At 42.5% G+C, this 23,689-nt stretch overlaps 2 protein-coding genes across 6 annotated transcripts in view; both read right to left on the bottom strand.

Moving 5' to 3' along the window:
• Positions 1-15,264, bottom strand: part of LOC115138704 (AT-rich interactive domain-containing protein 4A-like) — a 54,390-nt gene extending 39,126 nt beyond the window's left edge. For 4 of the 5 annotated variants that reach the window (XM_065025788.1, XM_029675834.2, XM_065025789.1 and 1 more), the window contains exons 1-7: positions 13,962-15,264; positions 12,929-12,978; positions 11,003-11,113; positions 8,263-8,328; positions 4,416-4,506; positions 2,721-2,800; positions 2,475-2,572 (exon numbers count right to left, since the gene is read on the bottom strand). In XM_065025788.1, coding sequence (XP_064881860.1) covers positions 2,475-2,572; positions 2,721-2,800; positions 4,416-4,506; positions 8,263-8,328; positions 11,003-11,113; positions 12,929-12,934 — 452 coding nt within the window. In that variant the 5' untranslated portion in view covers positions 12,935-12,978; positions 13,962-15,264. The remainder of the gene's footprint in view (positions 1-2,474; positions 2,573-2,720; positions 2,801-4,415; positions 4,507-8,262; positions 8,329-11,002; positions 11,114-12,928; positions 12,979-13,961) is intronic. The other variant, XM_065025790.1, reaches the window with a different exon arrangement.
• Positions 15,265-15,350: 86 nt separating this feature from the next.
• On the bottom strand, positions 15,351-20,929 carry LOC115138705 (proteasome subunit alpha type-3). Its single transcript, XM_029675836.2, has 10 exons — positions 20,808-20,929; positions 19,898-19,980; positions 19,645-19,768; positions 19,085-19,186; positions 17,253-17,399; positions 16,815-16,880; positions 16,685-16,731; positions 16,490-16,557; positions 15,843-15,907; positions 15,351-15,557 (listed from the first exon to the last, which is right to left on the bottom strand). The coding sequence occupies exons 1-10, from the start codon at positions 20,826-20,828 to the stop codon at positions 15,513-15,515; spliced, it is 768 nt and encodes a 255-aa protein (XP_029531696.1). The 5' UTR covers positions 20,829-20,929; the 3' UTR covers positions 15,351-15,512.
• Between the last annotated feature and the right edge of the window lie 2,760 nt (positions 20,930-23,689).

Raw genomic sequence — 23,689 nt, 5'->3', positions numbered from 1 at the left:
TGAGCCTTTTCCTGAGGAGTGGCTTCCGTCTGGCCACTCTACCATAAAGGCCTGATTGGTGGAGTGCTGCAGAGATGGTTGTCCTTCTGGAAGGTTCTCCCATCTCCACAGAGGAACTCTGGAGCTCAGTCAGAGTGACCATCCAGTTCTTGGTCACCTCCCTGACCAAGAATGTCAATGGATGTCCCCCAATTGCTCAGTTTTGCAGAGCGGCAAGCTCTTGGAAGAGTCTTGGTGGTCCCAAAGTTCTTCCATTTAAGGATGGAGTCCACTGTGTTCTTGGGAACCTTCAATGCTGCAGAAATGTTTTTGGTACCCATAGCCAGATAGGATGGTGTCGGGGCACCAATCTCTGAGCTCTACGGACAATTACTTTGACCTCATGGCTTGGTTTTTGCTCTGACATGCACTGTCAACTGTAGGACCTTACATAGACAGGTTTGTGCCTTTTCAAATCATGTCCAATCAACTGAATTTACCACAGGTGGACTCCAATGAAGTTGAAGAAACATCAAGGGAAACAAGATGTACCTGGGTCCAATTTCAAGTCTCATTACAAAGGGTCTGAATACTTATGTATAAAGCACTAAATAAACTTCAGTTAGTGCTAAATATGGCTGCTAGAATCCTGACTAGAACCCCCAAAAAATATAATATTACTCCAGTGCTAGCCTCCCTACACTGGCTTCCTGTCAAAGCAAGGGCTGATTTCAATGTTTTACTGCTAACCTACAAAGCATTAGATGGGCTTGCTCCTACCTATCTCTCTGATTTGGTCCTGCCGTACATACCTACACGTACGCTACGGTCACAAGACGCAGGCCTCCTAATTGTCCCTAGAATTTCTAAGCAAACAGCTGGAGGCAGGGCTTTCTCCTATAGAGCTATATTTTTATGGAACGGTCTGCCTACCCATGTCAGAGACGCAAACTCGGTCTCAACCTTTAAGTCTTTACTGAAGACTCATCTCTTCAGTGGGTCATATGATTGAGTCTAGTCTGGCCCAGGAGTGGGTAGGTGAACTGAAAGGCTCTGGAGCAACGAACCGCCCTTGCTGTCTCTGCCTGGCCGGTTCCCCTCTTTCCACTGGGATTCTCTGCCTCTAACCCTCATACCGTCCCTGGGAGGGGTGCGTCACCTGGGTGGGTTGAGTCACTGATGTGATCATCCTGTCTGGGTTGCCCCCCCCCCTTGGGTTGTGCCGTGGCGGAGATCTTTGTGGGCTATACTCAGCCTCGTCTCAGGATGGTAAATTGGTGGTTGAAGATATCCCTCTAGTGGTGTGGGGGCTGTGCTTTGGCAAAGTGGGTGGGGTTATATCCTTCCTGTTTGGCCCTGTCCGGGGGTGTCCTCGGATGGGGCCACAGTGTCTCCTGACCCCTCCTGTCTCAGCCTCCAGTATTTATGCTGCAGTAGTTTGTGTCGGGGGGCTAGGGTCGGTTTGTTATATCTGGAGTACTTCTCCTGTCCTATTTGGTGTCCTGTGTGAATTTAAGTGTGCTCTCTCTAATTCTCTCTTTCTCTCTCTCGGAGGACCTGAGCCCTAGGACCATGCCTTAGGACTACCTGACATAATGACTCCTTGCTGTCCCCAGTCCACCTGGCCGTGCTGCTGCTCCAGTTTAAACTGTTCTGCCTTATTATTATTGGAACATGCTGGTCATTTATGAACATTTGAACATCTTGGCCATGTTCTGTTATAATCTCCACCCGGCACAGCCAGAAGAGGACTGGCCACCCCACATATCCTGGTTCCTCTAGGTTTCTTCCTAGGTTTTGGCCTTTCTATGGAGTTTTTGAGATATCAGCTGATGTACGAAGGGGTATATAAATACATTTGATTTGATTTATGTAAATAAGGTATTGCAGTATATTTTGTCATTGTTTGCTTTGTCATTATAGGGTATTGTGTGCAGATTGCTGAGATTTTTATTTTAATCAATCCCAGAAAAGGTCTGTAATGTAACAAAATGTGGATAAAGGGAAGGGGTCTGAAAATGTGGATAATGACCATTTTTGAATGGACACAGCAGAGCATCTACAGAAGCATGTTTGCAGATTAAAATCTTACTGGGAAATGTAAGCGGTAGTGCAGGTTAGGTCGTCAAACCGTATCAAAAGAAAGAACACAGTGGTACCATATGGCTCACTGCAGGGCAGCACTTTAAAAAAAACTCCACTCAAACTTTTGGGGTCATTTTCCCATTAGTCCACTGTTGATACAGTTCTAAAATGTTTTGCATGTCAGCAGTCAAGTTTAAGATATTGGACGTGCAAGAAGCAAAACGCATCACATGATGTGGAAGGCGACATGTTGCTTCTTGAAAGTCAAATAACTTGAAAACTTGACATAAAATAATCCAAAAGGTTGTTTTAGAGTGGAGTTTTGCTTTAAAAGGTTAACTTAGAAGGGTGGGATTGGGGTAAAGGTGAGGATTAAAATAAGAGGTAAAGTGAAAGAAGGGTCAATTTACTGAGCCTGAGATGACCTCCTTCCTCCGCGGTTTCCCTTCTTCCCGATGACGGGGGTGCCAAAGTGCTCCGGGTTGGTAAGGGGCAGTTGGTCCAACGTCTAGATAACAACAGAGAGAGATAGAGAGGAGTAAGAAGAGGGAGCGAGAGGAGGAATTTTAATCAACGTATCAAAGAGCAACATAACGGAGAGACCACCAAATCAAATGTCCAAGAAGACAGTCAGGTCAGAAGACCAGTCCTCTTACCTCGCTCTCAGCAAAATGTCTCTCGCCCTTAAGACACAGAGACGTCCTGCGGAGTGTCTTCTCATCTCCATCGTCAAACACTGGAATACAGTGGGAAGCAGTTCCTTTGTAATGTTTACATTTGATATTTATCCAGAACAACTTACAGGAGCAATTAGGGTTAAGTGCCATGTTCAAGGGCACTTTGAAAGGGTTTTCACCTACTTGGCTCGGGGATTTGAACCGGCAACCTTTCGGTTACTGGCCCAACACTCTTAACCGGTAGGCTACCTGCCACCAAGATGGTATTTATTTTAAAACACTAACACCAAAGTATACTGCCCCCAAAGATCATAGACAAATAAACTCAGCGAAAAAGAAACGTCCTCTTTCAGGACGCTGTCTTTCAAAGATAACTCGTAAAAATCCAAATAGATCTTCACTGTTTCCCTTGCTTGTTTAATGAACCATAAACTATTAATGAACATGCACCTGTGGAACAGTGGTTAAGACACTAACAGCTTACAGACGGTAGGCAATTAAGGTCACAGTTATTAAAACTTAGGACACTAAGAGAGTCCAGTCTACTGACTCTGAAAAACACCAAAAGAAAGATGCCCAGGGTCCCTGTTCATCTGTGTGAACGTGGCATGCAGCAAGGAGGCATGAGGACCACAGGCAATAAATTGCAATGTCCGTACTGTGAGACGTCTAATACAGCACGACAGAACAGACAGCTGATCGTCCTCGTAGTGGCAGACCACGTGTAACACCTGCACAGGATCGGTACATCCGAACATCACACGTGCGTGACAGGTACCGGATGGCAACAACAACTGCCCGAGTTACACCAGGAACGCACAATCCCTCCATCAGTGCTCAGACTGTCCGCAATAGGCTGAGAGAAGCTGGACTGAGGGCTTGTAGGCCTGTCGTAAGGCAGGTCCTCACCAGACATCGCCAGGAAACAACATTGCCTATGGGCACAAACCCACCGTTGCTGGACAAGACAGGACTGGCAAAAAGTGCTCTTCACTGACGAGTTGCGGTTTTCTCTCACATGGGGTGATGGTCGGATTTGCGTTTATCGTCAAAGGAATGAGCGTTACACTGAGGCCTGTACTCTGGAGTGGATTCGATTTGGAGGTGGAGGGTCCGTCATAGTCTGGGGCGGTGTGTCACAGCATCATCGAACTGAGCTTGTTGGCATTGCAGGCAATCTCAAAGCTGTCCGTTACAGGGAAGACATCCTCCCCCCTCATGTGGTACCATTCCTGCAGGCTCATCCTGACATGACCCCAGCATGACAATGCCACCAGCCATACTGCTCATTCTGTGCGTGATTTCCTGCAAGACAGGAATGTCAGTGTAGAGCCAGGATCTCAATCCCATTGAGCACGTCTGGGATCTGTTGGATCGGAGGGTGAGGGCTAGGGACATTCCCCCCAGAAAAGTCAGGGCACTTGCAGGTGCCTTGGTAGAAGAGTGGGGTAACATCTCACAGCAAGAACGGGCAAATCTGGCACAGTCCGTGAGGAGATGCACTGCAGTACTTAACACAGCTGGTGGCCACACCAGATACTGACTGTTACTTGTGATTTTGAGAATAGTCCAAATGCAACCAAACGACAAAGACCTATGTAGTCTACCATTATCTGGTGAGAACAGGAGCAGGACTTTTTGTAAACTAGTTTAAGTGTTGTTAAATGAACCTACCCACTGTGTACCAACTGGCGTCTGTAAGTTTGTTGATGGTTGCCTCACTGCAGATCCCCTCTGCACTCTTCACCTCTACTGTGGAGCCCACCTGCAAAAAGATGCCAGGGAGATGAGACAGACCCCTCATATGAGCTGCTCTTACACTCCCATTTAAAAAATAACTCAAAATGGCAACAGTAAAATCTGCAATATGTAAATTTTTGGGCGACCCGACCTAATTCACATAGAAATTAGAGTTTGGAACTAACTGATCTGTTATTGTCATTGAAAGCAAGTCTAAGAAGCAGTAGATCTGTTCTATGTGCGGTATTTATATGCTTCCCGTTCTTAAGTTAATTTTTTGTTTCTTTCACTTTTATACACCAGCTCAAAACACAATATTTTTGGTTATGGAAAATATATTTCACAGTGGTTTAAGATGATCAAATTATATACGTCACATCCGCTGAATACAACCTTAACGTGAAATGCTTGCTTAGAAGCTCTTAACAAACAATGCGGTTCAAGAAATAATTTCCCAAATAAACTCAAGTAAAAAATCTTTTTTTTTTTTTTTAACAAGAAAATTACAGGGGGAACCGGTACCGAGTCTGTGTGTGGGTTACAGGTTAGTAGAAGTCATTTGTAAAGTGACTATGCATAGATATTAAACAGCGGGTAGCAGCAGCATAAAAACGGGGGGGGTTAATGTAAATAGTCCGGGTGGCCATTTGATTAATTGTTCAGCAGTCTTATGGCTTGGGGTAGAAGCTGTTAAGCCTGGTCCTAGACTTGGCGTTCCGGTACCGCTTGCCGTGCGATAGTAGAGAGAAGTCTATGACGGGTGATTGGAGCCTGACAGTTTTATGGGCTTTCCTCTGACACTGCTTAGTATATTAGGTCCTCTATGGCAGGAAGCTTGGCCCCAGTGAAGTACTGGTTGAGTGTACAGGCCCACTCCACTACAGTCCGTCAAGTTTAATGGGGCCCTGTTCAGCCCTTCATTTCCTATAGTCCATGATCAGCTCCTTTGTCTTTATTACATTGAGGGATACGTTGTTGTCCTAGCACCACACTACCAGGCCTCTGACTTCCTCCCTATAGGCTGTCTCATCGTTGTCAGTGATCAGGCCTACTACTGTTGTGTCTACAGCAAACTTGATGGTATTGGAGTCGTGCTTGGCGACAGTCGTGGAAGTACAGAACTGGACTAAGCACGCACCCCGAGGGGCCCGTGTTGAGGATCAGCATGTCAGATGTGTTGTTGCCTACCCTTACCACCTGGGGGTGGCCCATCAGAAAGTCCAGGATCCAGTTGCAGAGGTAGGTGTTTAGTTCCAGGGTCCTTAGCTTAGAGATGAGCTTCGTGGGCACTATGGTGTTGAACGCTGAGCTGTAGTCAATGAACAGTATTCTCACAGGTGGGAAAGGGCAGTGTGGAGTGTGATTGGAGTGGGTCTAGTGTTTACAGCATGATGATGTTGATGTGAGCCATGACTATTCTTTCAAAGCACTTCATGGCTACTGACGTGAGTGCTACGGGCGGTAATCATTCAGGCAGGTTACCTTCGCTTTCTTGGGCACAGGTTACTATGGTGGTCTGTTTGTAACATGTAGGCATTTAGGTAATGTAGGTAATCAGTCTGGCTCCGCGTGCGGCTTTGTGAATGTAGACCTTTAAAAAAAAAGAAGGTCATACTCACATCGGCTATAGAGCGCTTGATCACACAGTCATCCGGAACAGCCGGTGCTCTCATGCATGCTTCAGTGTTTGCCTCAAAGCAAGCATGAAAGGCATTTCGCTCGCATCGTTGGCTCGCGTCACTGAGCAACTCGCGGCTGGGTTTCCCTTTGTTGTGGGTAATAGTTTAAGCCCTGCCACATCTGGCGAGTGTCAGAGCCGGTGTAGTAAGATTCAATCTTAGTCCTGTATTGGCGCTTTGCCTGTTTGATGGTTCATCTGAAGGAATAGCAGGATTTCTTATAAGCGTCCGGATTAGTCTCCCGCTGCTTGAAAGCGGCAGCTCTAGCCTGTAGCTTGTTGGGGATGTCTGTCATCCATGGATTCTGGTTGGGATATACATGTACAGTTCCTGTTAGGACAACATCGTTGATGCACTTATTGAAGAAGCCGGTGACTGAGGTGGTGTACTCAATGCCATTGGATGAATCCCGGAACGTATTCCAGTCTGTGCTAGCAAGACAGTCCTGTAGCGTAGCATCAACATCATCTGACCACTTCCGTATTGAGCGAGTCACTGATAGGTCCTGCTTCAGTTTTTGCTTGTAAGCAGGAATCAGGAGGATATAATTATGGTCAGATTTCCCAAATGGAGGGCAAGGGAGAGCTCTGTAAGCGTCTCTGATTGTGGAGTAAAGGTGGTCTAGAGTTGTTTTTTTGTGCCTCTGGTTGCACATGTGATATGCTGGTAGAAATGAGGTAGAACAGATTTAAGTTTGCCTGAATTAAAGTCCCCGGCCACTAAGAGCGCTAATGCTGGATGAGCATTTTATTGTTTTCTTATGGCATAGACCGCAATCAACGAGCTGTATTAGTGCCAGCATCGCTTTGTGGCGGTAAAGACTGCTACGAATAATATAGATGAGAACACTTGGTGCGATCTACAGCTTATGAGGTATTCTACATCAGGCGAGCAAAACGACCAGACTTAATATTAGACATTGCGCACCAGCAGTTATTGACAAATAGACAAACATGCCTCTCGCTTTACCAGACGTAGCTACACTTTCGATGCATGGAGAAGCCAGCCAGCTCTATATTATCCTTGTCGTCGTTTAACTACGTCTCAGTGAAACAAGATATAACAATTAATGGTTGTATAGTCTTAGATCGTCCAGTTTGTTTTCCAATGATTGCATGTTGGTCAATAATACAGAGGGTAGTGGTGGTTTACCTATTCGTCTGAAAATTCTTACAAGGCACCCCACCCTCCTAACCCTTTTTCTCCATCTTATCTTCACGAGGATGATTGAGATGTGGTCCTTGTCTCGACAAAGCAGTACATCCTTCTCGTCAGACATTTAAAAAATTCTTTGTCCAGTTTGAGGTGAGCAAATCGCTGTTCTGATGTCCAGAAGCTCTTTTCGGTCATAAGAGACGGTAGCAGCAACATTATGTACAGAATGAGTGACAGACAATGCTAAATGTATTATTTTTTTTAAATTTTAAATAGCACAGTTGGTTAGGAGCCCGTAAAACGGCAGCCATCCCCTCCAGCACCTATTGGCACAATGATTCTCGACATAAGGCAAATTATTTGAATTTTAGCAACCAGGAAATGGTGGAGCAATTTCTGAATATTGCATCTCAAATCAATTCTTCTCTAAAGAAAGAAACGTGCCTGGGTAAAGTGAAAGCCCATATGACACGTGTTCGAACAGTAAAAAAGGGAACCACACACGGTGTACAATAGATCATAACAGAAAAACTGAGGCCATTTTAAATCTTAAGGCAACTTTGAATGTTAAACACTCTGGCATTAAAAGTCAGCGCACACACACAAAAAAAAAATTGCACTACCATTGATGCTTACAGTTGTTGGAAAAACAGGTGATCAGTATAAATTGCCAGGGCATTGGTCACATGAACATTGCAGTTAGGCAATATATATGAACTTCACGTTGACAATACCTTGTCTGTACCGGTTCTATATGCCTGTACCCTGTAGGACATTATGCTCTCATAAGTACAGAACCATTGTTATATCCAAAAGATCGGAATCTCAGAATCATGTGACAAACAGATGATTCTGAGAATCAAAAGAACAATGAGGGCCTAATTAATTTATTGCATATCATGCTGTGGAGAGTTCGGTGATGCAATGCCAGTTAGTTCCAAACTTACCCTCAACTGTCCTTTCACTTGGTCATCTTGAACAACTTGTGAGGTAGTGTCTCCTTTGAGCATCACCTAGGGAGAGAGGAGGGAAACAAAAGGAATTAAGTCTAGGTGGAATAATCTAGTTGAGTAACAGAAAACTTTCCTCTTCCTGACTAGCCACGAAATATATGACAAATGACATTATATTTGACGAGTCAGTTTACCAAGGAGCCTATAGACGAACCTCACATGCCAACGCTGGAAGGCACAGTTGTACAAACAGGCGGTTCCAGCTACAGATTTAAGATCTGATACAATAGTAGACATGTGCTTCTGGTACTACCAGGGAATGGTGCATAATAGCCTTCACCCATCTTTCTATGTGGAGAAAGTTCAAAATGGGGCTTCCTACCTCATCCCATCAACACTAGACAAATGAAATAATCAATCAAGGGTACTCTGACCTTGTTGTGACAATCATAATGGAAGAGCAGAAGCAAAGGAGAACAGCGGAGAATACAGGTGGTCAGGTCACAATGCTGCTACCTGGTCATTGGTGTGGGATAACTTGACCTTAAAACAATAACCATCATCAGCCCTGACCTATAGGCAGGTTCACCAGTTCAGTGGCACCCACATTTTCAAAATGGTGTTTTAAGGAATAATTAAAAAAGCACATATGAACCAAAATTCCTAGGCCTATCGGTTGTTGGAAAAAATACAAAACCAGATTCATTAGGCCCTAGTCTATGGATTTAACATGATTGGGCAGGGGTGTAGCCATTGGTGGGCCTTGGATGGCATAGGCCCATCCAATCAGAATGAGTTTCCCCCCACAAAAGGGCTATATTGAAGACAAATACTCCTCAGCACCCCTCCTAAGATGATCCCGCAGGTGAAGAAGAAGCTGGATGTGAAGGTCCTGCGCTGGCATGGTTACACATGGTCTGCGGTTGTGAGACCGGTTGGTCTTACTACAAAATGATCTAAAATGACTTTGGGGGCAGCTTATGGTAGAGAAATGAACATTGAATTCTCTGGCAACAGCTCTGGTGGATATACCTGCAGTCAGGATGCCGATTGCACGCTCCCACAAAACTTCACATCTGAAGCATTGTGTTGTAACAACTGCTCATTTTAAAGTGGCCTTTTATTATCCCCAGCACAGATTTCAGGGATTTTAAATTGCAGCTCAAGAAACAAGGGACCAACACTGTTCCGTGTATTTAATGTGAAACATGTGTTTTACCCAACACGCTGTAACCAATGCAGTCATGATGACAGACTATCACCAGCGTTTGTTATGATATGACTAAATTAACTATTTTCAGTGTCTAGTTGGGACTGCGTAGGTCACAGATTAGCCTAGGGGTCTCCATCCAACATGTAGATCGCGAACTACCAGTAGCTCGCAGCCCAACTATGAGTAGCTCGCTAACCAATTCTGTAAGTACATGCATTGGTAACACTGTATATGGATAGTCCATCTGTAGATGCTTTACCTACTGTCTGTAACATTTCAACTAATCTACTAACCCTAAACTTAGCAAGCAGTTGATTAGCAACAGATAGTATGATCATCTCTAGAGCATCTACAGATGGAAAATCCGGACTATCCAAATAAAGGGTGATGCATGCATTCTTTCTTTCATGTGTTCCATCGCAAACAGTCAACCATAAAAGCTCCCGGCCACTGTCCAATCAAAGACACATCGACATTATCCCACCCCTGGTTAGCCACTGTTGGCTTAAAAAGCCAAACGTAACACAGTATATGCCAATTAATTCCCAGCAAAATTGCTGTCCGTCTGTTTGGTGGGCGCATTTGTCTATCACTCTGTATATATAGCCAGTTAGCGATGCTAATGATAACAGTCTTGTGGGTAGACAAGACTTTCCCAAAAAACTCTCAAATGCAAATTAGGCTTACCTGACATTACTAGATCATGATTATTTGTATAAATTGAGTGGCAACTGTGTTGCAAACTCTGCCATGACATATGGTGCAGCAGTAGGCTAAACCCGACACATTCCTTTCTTGTCCGATGCACAGATGAAGAGGAATTACACTCAAATCACAAATGCGCTGTCTTTTTTCCATACCTAAAAAATAATAATTTTAAAATGGTATTTCCATGTGATTTAAGCATTGACGTGACTCAGAACATAATTTGTTGTTGTTGCTCTATGAATAATTATAATATCGAAAAAAAATTGAGTAAAAAAATAGGATTCAGGAAAATACTAAATATGATTTTATGGGGCCCCCTTAGTTGTTCACTAACCATTATTTTACCAGTTATATTGACAGAGAAAACATCTCTTGTACACCAAGTATCCGGGGAAGAGTCACAGGGTAGAGGAGAAGGACATACCTATTTGAAAGCTATATATAAAAAATATTTTTAAAAGTATGCTAGAAAAGGTTGAAGACCCCTGGATTAGCATAATGCTTTCTGAAACAAACTAACCAACTGTTCATAGAACAAGGTCTATGTGAAAGATGTCACTGGCATAAACTAACATTTAGATGGGGGGGGGGGGGGGGGGGCACAACAAATCCTTGTCAGATTTGGACATCAACATTTGCACCCTTTCACATTACTCCCTTGTTTGATTAGAATGTTGTCTGTGTCCCAAATGGCACCCTCTTCCCTATATAGTGCAATACTTTTGACCCCAGCCCCATTCCGTTTATAGTAGTGCACTATTAGGAGAATGCGGTGTCATTTGAGAAGGAGCCATTGTTGTGCCGTGCTCTTACCTTAACCTTCACCGTCCGTTTAACAGTCTTGATTTTTGCCTCACAGAAGGCACCTCTGTATTTCGCGCTGACCTCTGTCCCCACGGTCAGGTAGGCAGGCTCGTCCGCTGCCTATGAGAAAAACAGACACCCCGGTAACATTTATCATTATACTTTCTTAGAAAGTAAACACAGACCATGTTTGGCCACTATTGAAAGAGATGTCCAGGAAGCATGATAACACAAACATTGCATTAGAGGTTTTTCAACTCAATGACATTTGTTGTCTTGCTCAGGAAGGTGGGCAATGCAGTCTGAAAATTGTCATATACAGTGAAGCCTACATGAAAACTTTAACATTGAAATTAAATATACAGTACCAGTCAAAAGTTGACACACCTACCAATTCAAGTTTTTTTTTTTACTATGTTCAACACTGTAGAATAATAGATAAGACAAACTATTAACACATATGGAATCCTGTTGTAACCAAAAAAGTGTTAGTCAAAATGTATTTTATATTTGAGATTCTTCAAAGTAGCCATGCTTTGCACAATCTTGGCACTCTCAACCAGCTTCCTGAGGAAGTCACCTGGAATGCATTTCAATGAACAGGTGTGCCTTGTTAAAATTTCTTTCAATGCGTTTGAGCCAGTTGTGGTGTGACGTGGTAGGGGTGGTATACAGAAGATATATGGATTTGGGCTTTTACCACATAGGGCTTATGGCAAGAACAGCTCAAATAAGCAAAAATAAATGATAGTCCATCATTTAGGTCAGTCCATCATTTAGGTCAGTCAATCCAGAACATTTCCAAAACTTTGAAAGTTTCTTCAAGTGCAGTCGCAAAAACCATCAAGCGCTATGATGAAACTGCCTCTCATGAGGACCGCTGCACCTCAGATTGCAGCCCAAATAAATGCTTCACATAATGAGTTCAAATAACAGACATCTCAACATCAACTGTTCAGAGGAGACTGCGTGAATCAGGCCTTCGTGGTCAAATTGCTGAAAAGAAACCACTACTAAAGGTCACCTATAAGAAGACTCGCTTGGGCCAAGAAACACAAGCAATGGACATTAGACTGGTGGAAATCTGTCCTTTGGTCTGATGAGTCCAAATTTGAGATTTTTGGGTCCAACCGCCGTGTCTTTGAGATGCAGAGTAGGTTAACGGATGATCTCTGCATGTGTGGTTCCCACCGTGAAGTATGGAGGTGGTGTGATGGTGCTTTGCTGGTGACACTGTGATTTATTTAGAATTCAAGGCACATTTAACCAGCATGGCTACCACAGCATTCTGTAGCGATACGCCATCCCATCTGGTTTGCACTTAGTGGGGCTATCATTTGTTTTTCAACAGGACAATGACACAACACACGTCCAGGCAGTGTAAGAGGTATTTGATCAAGATAGAGAGTGATGGAGTGCTGCTTCAGATGACCTGGCCTCAACCCAATTGAGATGGTTTGGGATGAGTTGGACTGCAGAGTGAAGGAAAAGCAGCCAACGAGTGCACAGCATGTGGGAACTCCTTCAAGACTGATGGAAAAGCATTCCACGTGAAGCTTTGAGCAAATGCCGAGAGTGTGCAAAGCTGTCATCAAGGCAAAGGGTGGCTACTTTGAAGATCTAAAATATAACATAGATTTTGATTTGTTTAACACCTTATCGGTTACTACATGATTCCATGTGTTATTTCATAGTTTTGATGTCTTCACTATTATTCTACAATGTAGAAAATATTTTTTTTAAATAAAGAAAAACCCTTGAATGAGTTGGTGTGTCCAAACTTTTGACTGGTACTGTATGTGACATTGACACCTTCACACTGTCATATATTGTTGCCAACCATATAGACAGTTGTCCCCAAGACTCTTTGCAAGCCAAGTGAAAGAGGCGTCGGCTTCACTGCTGTTTTCAACTGAGGTTAGCCAAGTGACTTACCTTCATCGTAGAGGCTATTTGAGGGAGTCCAGCTCGATTTGTTTTGATTGCTGTAAAACAAGATAGGAATTGCAGATGAATAAATGTGTCAAAACAACAGTGATTCGGACTAAATCCATTTTAGTCGAAAAATAGTAAATATGCTAACCGGCTAACTAGCCTGCTACTTCTAACGCATTCTTTTCAAGCTCGATGCAGCCCCCTCCCTCCAGACTCACAAAAATGTGTGGCTACTGGCTATCTAGTTTAACTGTATGCTCATGCTGATTGTTAACAGACAAAAAAACGTAAAAAGCATTTAAAAAGAATTGTATCAACAGCTTAGCGTTGGCATACTACAAGGACGTTGCACATAGACAACAGACAGAATAGTGCGTGTTCCTTCCCGCTTTGCTCGCAATCTGACTGTGTCACGTCGCCATCATAGCTCGCCGTGCTGCACCATGTCAGGCTGGGAGCTCATTCCTAACTGCTTGTGAAATACAGAGGAGCTGGCTACAAAAGGTGTACCAGTCTCTTAGACTATATGTTTTAGTAGAAACAGAGATTATAAATATTGTGGTTAAAGTAACGACAGAAGATTTCCCTCAACTCGAGAGCTAAATTTAGCTAGTTAACTAACTTAAACATGCTAGCTAGCCAACGTTAACAGTTTCTCGATATGGCGATTTAAAGCGCCTTGCTCGTCATTGAGTTGGCCAGCTAGTTCAGGCAGAACATTTCAAACGGTGGTTCTCATTTGGATAAACGAGAGGCAGTCAGGTAGGTTTGTTCGACGATAAAAACAGAAAAGTATCAGAACAATCATTATTTATTATCCAGTTTCACAAAAGGCGCATACATTTCTTCACTGCAAAAACAAGCCGACTGGTCACTGGCATTCTTTAACAGTCTAATCTTACAGGAAAAAATACGAAATTTAGCGAAGTCTCGTCCGATAACTAACGAAACGGTTGTCATGTTGATCTAAATAGCGTGAACTGTTAAACGTTTGTAATTCATTAGAGGGATATTATATTTTTTTTATACTTACATGCAACGACACGACTTGCTAGCCAGATTTGCAAAGCAATACACGAATAACAAGCTGTTGAGCTGAAGCTGGGTCTCTCGAAATCCGATTGGCTGGCCTGACAGCGGTGGTCGAATCGTAGAAATATGATTGGTCAACACTTTCTTCAAATTCTATAGGACATACCTTCTCTGTATTTATGGTTGGTAGAGATGGAAATCGGCGCTTTGAGAGAAAATGTGCTATTGGCCCTCTCATACTTGGCTTCTTTTACTAGAATAACACCCCAACATGGAAATATGATTGGCTTTTATTATCTCAATCCAAGCCTTTCACTGGTTAGAAATATTTCACAATGGACCGCCTATTTTCGACACTGGCTTCCTTGTCACTCCAAGGTGGGAAATATACTATATGTGAACTGAAAACACAATTAATTTCTACTCACTCTTTAGATGGTGCTAGCGGTAACTTATATTTGAATTTATGAGTTACTAGCAATGTAGTCATTTGCTGGGGAGAGGATGCGAGTTAAATATAAAGTATCGATTTGCTTTAAGTTGAGGCCAATTGCGCCTTGTTCGTGTTTGTAGGACGTCAGAGCAGGCAAATTGGTTACGTAACCGGAAGGAAGCATGTGCAGGTAAAAGCCAGTGAAATGATTGCTGTCAAATCTTGCTTAGCTAAGGCCAGACAATGAACGTATATAACCGTGTTGAGGGGTGTAACTGAACACTGGCGACTCTTCTGGCTGAGTATCCTGACATGTGAATTTCCAAGCTTAAATCTACTAGGTTGACATCAGCGCTACTACAAAATAATCTGTCCCAGGCAGGCAGAAGGACGTCTTCATCAAATGTACAGCTGAGGAGCTAATCAGTCCCTCAGATTCAAGTGAAAGCCTCAATCTAATATTGATATTTCTTAATTGCATTCTTTTACATTTAGATGTGTATTGTTAGATACTACTGCACAAGTATTTAGTTACACATATTTAGCAGATGTTATTGTGGGTTTATGTGATGAATAAAATTGGATTTAAATTGTATCCAAGCAGGGAGAGAACCAGATGAGGCTGGCATGGAGTGGCAATGTGAGGAGGAAAGGCACGGAGTTTGACGTCCATCTGTAAGGTCAATGTGGGAACAAAAAAAAAAAAAAAAAATTAAAAGGTCAATGTGGAGACTTTTGCCCGTCGGGTCACTGACTCATGTCATACCTGAAACATATCACACTGTGCACTGAAATAGAGTCTAAGTCTTCTTCCACAACTGGCACCACCAGAAGGATCAAGTGACCGTCCTTGAGATATGTGCTAAATACACACAATTCCAAAATCAAATGACAGAGGCAGACCCTTGACAGCATTTAGAGTCTCACAAAAAAAAGGCCAAATATGCTTTTAGTATAAACAGTGCTTATCTTCAACTTTTATTTCAAGGCTGAAATCCATCAAACCCTAAATGTAAAGAAATGACATGAATGGTCCATTAATTACAAAACAATTTGTGTCTCTTGGAGAGCCGTCCTGTCAGTAGGTGTGTGACGGTTGGAGAAACCACAGAAATGAGTTTACATGTTGTCTTCATCAGAGTCATCTTCCTCCTCCAAGGAATCCTATGGTGGAAGCATAAGGCATTGCGAATCAGACACCAGCAAGACAGATATAATGGAAGTGGTTCAGTGAACCATTCTCACGTGATGGGTAACCTTGCCTGGGACCTGAAGACTTGAGTTGGCTCCCTGGGCTAAAGCTTGGGCTTTAGCTCAGCAAGCTAACTCAGTCGTGTGGCGCACAGAAGACTTGAGTTCAAACCACAGATGTATTTTTGGTTAGAATACAGTAGGTCACAGAAATGCCATGGAAAATAAAAATGAATGACTGGTAGTCGTGGTACATACCTTAGCGTACTTCTCTGCCTCCTCCCTGACGTCTTTTGGAACCAGCACATGTTTTCCATTTGTCACTGGTGAAGGGACATGAAGGTCATAAGTTTCACTGCGATCAATTTGACTAGACCAGGTGATAGCTAGTCAAAACTGGTGAGGGTTGAGTATCTAACAGAATCATAACCCCTTATTGCACATGCTTGCCATACATCACTTTGTTATTTTATTTAACTAGGCAAGTCGGTTAAGAACAATTTCTTATTTACAACAACGCCCTATGGGACTCCCAATCACGGACAGTTTTGATACAGCCTGGAACCGAACCAGGGTCTGTAGTGATGCCTCTAGCACGGAGAGGGTGGCACACAATTGGCCCAGCGTCGTTAGGGTTTGACCGGGGTAGACAGTCATTGTAAATAAGAATTTGTTCTTAACGGACTTGCCTAGTTATGAGCTGGGTTAAATGTCAGATTTAAAATGTGTGACACTGCTCACAACCAGAGACAAGTTTGTTACAAAAACGCTATGGCTGCTAACCCGGTACACTAGTGGTGGTTTAGACCAGGGTACAAAACTCTGCCTTTGTTTACATTTGTCATATACAAAGGGAGACAATACCACACTTAAAAATACATGTGTATAAGGGAAAGTGGCATTACCTTCTCCAACCCAGCTTAGTTCCAACTCAAACGATTTGTCTTTCACTTCATCATGTACAATGTAGATTCTACAAAATATCCAACAGTACATGTTAGTAGCAACTTAATATGCAGTGCCTTGATTGGAGGCTATTCATGAGCGTGAACAACAGTGTGGGTTTGTGTTCCTTTAATACAACAAACAAAAACACTTACATTTTGGCCACCTCTTTTACCAACTCCCTGCAGGTCATGTCTTTCATCTGTTGATAGCAATAGCATACAAAATCAAACAATTAAGCAAGATCTTCCCTTGTCTTAAACTTGGCTCAAGTAATATTCTTACCTGAAGCTTTTCAATTTCTGTCTTGGCGGCTTGCTTGGCTTTTCCAATAGCACATCCCCAGTAACCCTTGATAAAACAAAATAATGAATAAGTGGTAATCTAATATTTTAACAGCATCGCCTAATGTTACAAATTTCAGGTCATAATTTAAGGTTGAATGACAAGATATACAACATCTATGTTGACAATCAACATTCCCAATCAAACATTGCACAGGTTCAAACACCTTAAAAAAAAAGGGCCATTTTCCATGACCCAGATTAAAACTAGTCCAGGACTAAACCACATGCTCAAGGTAAAATCCCCACAGAGAATGCCTCATTACTGGATGAGTCTTAATCTAGGTCTGAAAAAACATCCCTAAACGTGTAGTGTGAAATCAGTAAATGAATGACAGACAGCGCCTGTTTGGGGATAAACCCCCCAAAGATAACTCACATATGAGATTCCAGAGGGGTCAACCATGTACAGCTGAGGACCATCATCTTGATCGTAAGAGCCCAAAATGAAGCTACATCCAAACGGCCGCACCGCACTGTATAGTGTGTAGGCATGGACGTACATGGCCACTCTCTCTGAGAGATGCTGTAAAGAGAGATTATACAGTTGAAGTCAAAAGTTAACCTCCCGGGTGGCGCAGTGGTTAAGGGCGCTGTACTGCAGCGCCAGCTGTGCCACCAGAGACCCTGGTCTGTGGGGCGACGCACAATTGGCCTAGCGTCGTCCGGGTTAGGGATATCCTTGTCTCATCGCGCAACAGCGACTCCTGTGGCGGGCCGGGCACAGTGCACGCTAACCAAGGTTGCCAGGTGCACGGTATTTCCTCCGACACATTGGTGCGGCTGGCTTCCGGGTTGTGTTAAGAAGCAGTGCGGTTTTGTTGGGTTGTGTATCGGAGGACGCATGACTTTCAACCTTCGTCTCTCCCGTGCCCGTACGGGAGTTGTAGCGATGAGACAAGATTGTAGCTACTAAAACAATTGGATACTACGAAATTGGGGAGAAAAAGGGGTAAAAATACAATTAAAATAAATAAAAAGTTAACATACACCTTAACTACATTTAAACTCAGTTTTTCACAATTCTTGACATTTAATGCTAGTAAAAGTTCCCTGTTAATATCAGCACCTAATTATAAGAATGTGAAATGTCAGAATAATAAATACTAATACTCAATTAGTATTTGGTAACATTGCCTTTAAATTGTTTAACTTGGGTCAAACGTTTCAGGTAGCATTCCACAAGCTTCCCACAATAAGTTAGGTGAATTTTGGCCCATTCCTCTGACAGAGCTGGTGTAACTGAGTCAGGTTTGTCGGCCTCCTTGCTCACCCACTCAAATACCATGACTTCTTTGTCCTTAAGCTATTTTGCCACAACTTTGGAAGTATGCTTGGGGTCACTGTCCATTTGGAAGACCTGGCCTTTCAGGTTATGTCAACATAGGACTTATTTCACTCACAAGGTCGTTTGCTGTTCTCGGATTGATTTTCACTTTTCGCACCAACGTACGTTCATCTCTAGGATATAGAATTTGACTCCTTCCTGAGCGGTATGACGGCTGCGTGGTCCCATGGTGCTTATACTTGTGTACTATTGTTTGTTCAGATGAACGTGGTACCTTCAGGCGTTTGGAAATTGCTCCCAAGGATGAACCAGACTTGGAGGTCTACAAAAACTAATCTGAGTTCTTCGCTGATTTCTTTTGATTTCCCATGATGTCAAGCAAAGAGGCACTGAGTTTTAAGGTAGGCCTTGAAATACATCCACAGGTACACCGCCAATTGACTCAAATAATGTTAATTAGCCTATCAGAAGCTTCTAAAGCCATGACATCATTTTCTGGAATTTTACAAGCTGTTTAAATGCACAGTCAACTTGTATGTAAACTTCTGACCCACTGGAATTGTGATACAGTGAATTATAAAAGTGAAATTATCTGTCTAAACAATTGTTGGAAAAAATGACGTGTCTAACCGACTTGCCAAAACTATAGTTTGTTAACAAGAAATTTGTGGAGTGGTTGAAAAACGTATTTTAATGACTCCAACCTAAGTGTATGTAAACTTCTGACTTATCCTGTATGTATCTTTTCTCAAATCAAGGAATATTGCAATTGTCCATAGGACTTGGGGAAAAGGCAAAGCAACCAGTTGAATCAGGTGCGGTAGTACTGTAACGGAACAGACCAAATATGTGGAACTGACAGGGTACACAAAGAGGAGTTTGAGAGAAAAAAAACTGATCAAGAGCATCAGAGTTCTTTTTACCTTCAGTGGGATGTTGTGTCCATAGTTGGATCTGAAGTTGGAGGCCTCCTCTCTGGCCACCTCAGACAGGGATCGAGCATCAGCCAGTAGTCCAGCAACTGCCTATCGGTAAAAAAAGTGAAGGTAGAATCAGCTATGCACAAAGTAAACAGCAGAGAAGGGGCGACATTGCAAATACTCGGGAGTGTTACGGCCAAGATCCACTAACTAGCGATGATTTGCCCAGCCACGCTAGCTTCGTCCAGAGTGGCTCGCCATGTTGATGCTATAGCAAGCCGACAGCATGCTAGGTATCAACAGCCAATCCAATAGGGTCTGGAAGCTATAGTGAGCTAGCTAACTAACCAGAAACTGTAACTATGTATTTGAAATAAACAGCATATAAAGTACAATGGGTAAATCTCTTGATGTTTAATAAACATTTGCAGACAAAATAGCTTACATTTTAATCCTTTGATTGTAAGATTTGGGTTTTCTCCACGTGGTTGCATGCACATCAGTTTGTTGGTAAACACAACACATGTATATACTGGGCATGTGGTCTGTGGATGAATACATACCATCCCTACGTGACGGTCGACATTGAAGATACGCTTGTTTGAGCCTTGTTCGTAAAGTTTGGAGAGAACCAATTTCTCGACACCGAACACAACCCCATCCTTGCACCGGATCCCAATTGCTGTGCTGTAAGGAGAAAGAACAAAAACCAACAAATTGATTCACTTGAGTACAAAAAAAAAAAATCCTGTCACTTTCCATTATGTGGGTAGTACTGCATTCAAAAACACATTAAAAGATGGAAAGATCACATACCTGCTGTTTTCTACTGCCTTCATGGCATATTCCACCTGGAACACCCTTCCGTCAGGGGAAAAGGTGGAGGCAGACAAGTCATACTAGAGAGGGAGATTTGGGTGTTATACTTTGATGACCACTGCTGTTGATATAACATACATGTTTCATTGACAGGAACTGACAGTCTTCAAACTTTTACATCAATCTCACCAATACTCATTGGTGCCACTTTTCATAGTAATGGCTAGCAAAATCATGGAAGTAACTGTTAGATTCACAATAGAGGAATCCCCTTTGAAAGGCTCCGTGAAATCTAGGCTCCTTGGAACATCCATACATTGAAATGTAAAAAGATTAAGGTTAGGGACGTCCCAAAGATACCGGATATCACCGAGCCATTTGAAAGTGCAGGTGTGAGGGTCAATCTAGCTAATTAAACGAGTCCAACATTGTCTAACTTGTAAATATGTGATATCAAACATTTGTTGATAGATTGGATATCGGTAGCTCTCCTACACCAAATCAGTTTAATTGGTTTCAATTTCGATTTAGCTTAGCCAGCATTGCTACTGTAGCTAACTAGCCTGTAGTGCAAGTGACTCAGCACAGCAGGCATGACAACATGGCTTAGTATCAAACTAACAGTAGTACTGCAAGGCAAGAACAGCTAGGTAACAGTACCTAGTGTAAAATGTACTTCACCACGATATACGATTATAGATCTTACACGAATGACGTGATTAAATGTATTATTAGCTAGTTATCTACTGAAACCTACAACTAGCACAGAGCAGTCACAGCTAGCTAGTTAGCAAGTTGGCTAACTTTGTTGCTGGCCTGGCTAAGATGAGCCGAGGCTAACAAGTTACCAAACATTTTATTTGTTAGCATTAAAAAAAATGAAGGAAAAATATCTTATCAAACTTACCCCAGTTCCAATTGAACTCATTGTGGTAAAAACTCTTCAAAAAATACTTTATAACAACTCTGTCTGATGTGTTTCAGCACATCCCAGTCACTCTCCAACCAACAAGAAAATGGCTTTATGTTCAACACAACAGCAGCCGCATTGAACATGCTTCAAATATCGCCACCTACTGTGGTGGAGTGTAATATCATAACGGTAAACATTTAAAAAAGTGCACTGCACACTCGTCAGAAACGGAATCTTAAATATTTAATATCTACAGGAATAATAAATAAATAAAATATGCTGGTAAACACAGTTCAGCAATTTACTATCAATCCTGGCTACATTTCCACCTGCAAATTGCCGTAATTAATAACATCAGCACTAGAAAGTTCCCCCCTACCATTTGTGACTTTGCCTAAATATTTATGTATTTAATTATTAAAGTCCTCTTTTCTCAGAAGTATCTGGATTGAGGTTTGTGAACGATTTAGTTTAGCTAATCATCGACTGCTCCCTGGTGGACTAAAGATGATCAACACCATAATTCCAAATGGAATCAGAACTTCCTCAATTTCACAGAAAGGACTGTATTATAGGGGTGTGCTTATTAGTTGCTTGGAGAATTCATGAGATAACCCTGTCTCTGGTTACATTTATGATTCTGTGGTAAGTGCTTCAAAAGGGTAACGCTATATTGTCATGTGAAAATAAACGGTATATGGTTAAATGGCTACGCTACTTTAGCTTTGTTCGATAACATTATATACCTAACGTTAGCAAGGTTGACACTCAGCTGAGAAAGTAGCGGATTCATTTTACGATATTTGTGAACATGGGAGAATGTTTTTGGATTCGAAAGCCACACTAACTACATGTTAGGGTTTAGCTATAGCTTCCACGTTAACTGTTTGACATTCTTTTGGTCATGTAGTGTATGTGGACAGCTGCTAATCAAATCTCATTCCACAACCAGGGGCATTAATATCTAGTTGGTCCCCCCTTTGCTGCTATAACAGCCCCCACTCTTCTGGGAAGGCTTTCCACTAGATGTTGGAACATTGCTGCAAGGACTTGCTTCCATCCAGTCACAAAAGCATTGGTGAGTTCGGGCACTGATTTTGGGCAATTAGGCCTGGCTCGACATTCAAATTTAGCTCAAAGATGTTCGATGGGGTTGAGGTCAGGGCTTTGTGCAGGCCAGTCAAGTTCTTCCACACCGATCTCGACAAACCTTTTCTATATGGACCTCACTTTGTGCAGAGGCATTGTCATGAAACAGGAGAGGGCCTTCCCCAAACTGTTGCCACAAAGTTAGAAGCACATAATCATCTAGAATGCCAGTGTATGCTGTAGCTTTAAGATTTCCCTTCACTGGAACTAAAGGGCCTAGCCCGAACCATGGAAAATAGCACAGACCATTATTCCTCCTCCACCAAACTTTACATTTGGCACTATGCATTGGGGTAGGTAGTGTTCTCCTGCCATTCGCCAAAGATTCATCACTCCAGAGAACGTGTTTCCACTGCTCCAGAGTCCAATGGCGGCGAGTTTTGCACCACTCCAGCCGACGCTTGGTATTGTGCATGGTGATCTTAGGCATGTGTCCGGTTTCTCAGCCATGGGAACCCATTTCACGAAGTTCCCGACAAACAGTTCTTGTGCTGAAGTTACTTCCAGAGGCAGTTTGGAACTTGGTAGTGAGTGTTGCAACTGAATCCACTAGGGGTGTCCACATACTTTTGTGTATATATAGTGTATTTTAGGTATGCCAGTAACATGCCATAACAATATTATGTCTATATACAGTTCATTCGCAAAGTATTGAGACCCCTTTACCTTTTCCACATTTTGTTACGTTACAGCCTTATTCTAAAATTGACTTAAAAAAAATGTAATCAATCCAAACACAATACCCCATAATGACAAAGCAAAAACAGGTTTAGAAATGTTTTCAAATGAATTAAAAGTTAAAAACATACCTTATTTACATAAGTATTCAGACCATTTGGTACGAGACTCGAAATTGAGCTCAGGTGCATCCTGTTTCCATGGATCATCCTTGAGATGTATCTACAACTTTATTTATTTTATTTATTTCACCTTTATTTAACCAGGTAGGCCAGTTGAGAACAAGTTCTCATTTACAACTGCGACCTGGCCAAGATAAAGCAGTGTGACAAAAACACCACAGAGTTACACATAAACAAATGTACAGTCAATAACACAAAATATAAGAAAAATAGAAAAATCTATATACAGTGTGTGCAAATGTAGGGAAGTAGGCAATAAATAGGCCCTAGAGGTGAAAATAATTACAATTTAGCATTAATACTGGAGTGATAGATGTGCAAGTAGAGATACTTGCAAAAGAGTAAGAGGGTAAGTAATAATATGGGGATGAGGTAATCGGGTGTGCTATTTACAGATTGGCTGTGTACAGGTACAGTGATCGGTAAGCTGCTCTGACAGCTGATGCTTAGTTAGAGAGGGAGATATGTCTCCAGTTTCGGTGACTTTTGCAATTCGTTCCAGCCATTGGCAACAGAAACTAGAAGGAAAGGCGGCTAAAGGAAGTGTTGGCTAAAGGGATGACCAGAGCAATATACCTGCTGGAGCGTGTGCTACGGGTGGGTGTTGCTATGGTGACCAGTGAGCTGAGATAAGGCGGAGCTTTATCGAGCAAAGACTTATAGATGACCTGGAGCCAGTGGGTTTGGTGACGAATATGTAGTGAGGGCCAGCTAACGAGAGCATACAGGTCGCAGTGGTGGGTAGTATATGGGGATTTGGTGACAAAACGGATGGTACTGTGATAGACTACATCCAATTTGCTGAGTAGAGTGTTGGGGGCAATTTTGTAAATTACATCGCCGAAGCCAAGGATCGGTAGGATAGTA

The sequence above is a fragment of the Oncorhynchus nerka genome, linkage group LG12 (assembly GCF_034236695.1).
Source record: "Oncorhynchus nerka isolate Pitt River linkage group LG12, Oner_Uvic_2.0, whole genome shotgun sequence".
In the NCBI taxonomy this organism is placed as follows: domain Eukaryota; kingdom Metazoa; phylum Chordata; class Actinopteri; order Salmoniformes; family Salmonidae; genus Oncorhynchus; species Oncorhynchus nerka.
The sequence above is the reverse complement of the archived record's forward strand: the minus strand, read 5'-3'. Positions and strand labels throughout refer to the sequence as shown.

Coding starts and splice junctions, on each gene's coding strand:
- LOC115138705 (XM_029675836.2), bottom strand. CDS start 20,828: ATGAGTTCAATTGGAACTGGG. Junction 19,769..19,897: donor AAGGCAGTAGAAAACAGCAG/GTATGTGATCTT, acceptor TTCTCCTTACAG/CACAGCAATTGGGATCCGGT. Junction 19,187..19,644: donor TCGACCGTCACGTAGGGATG/GTATGTATTCAT, acceptor TTTTACCGATAG/GCAGTTGCTGGACTACTGGC.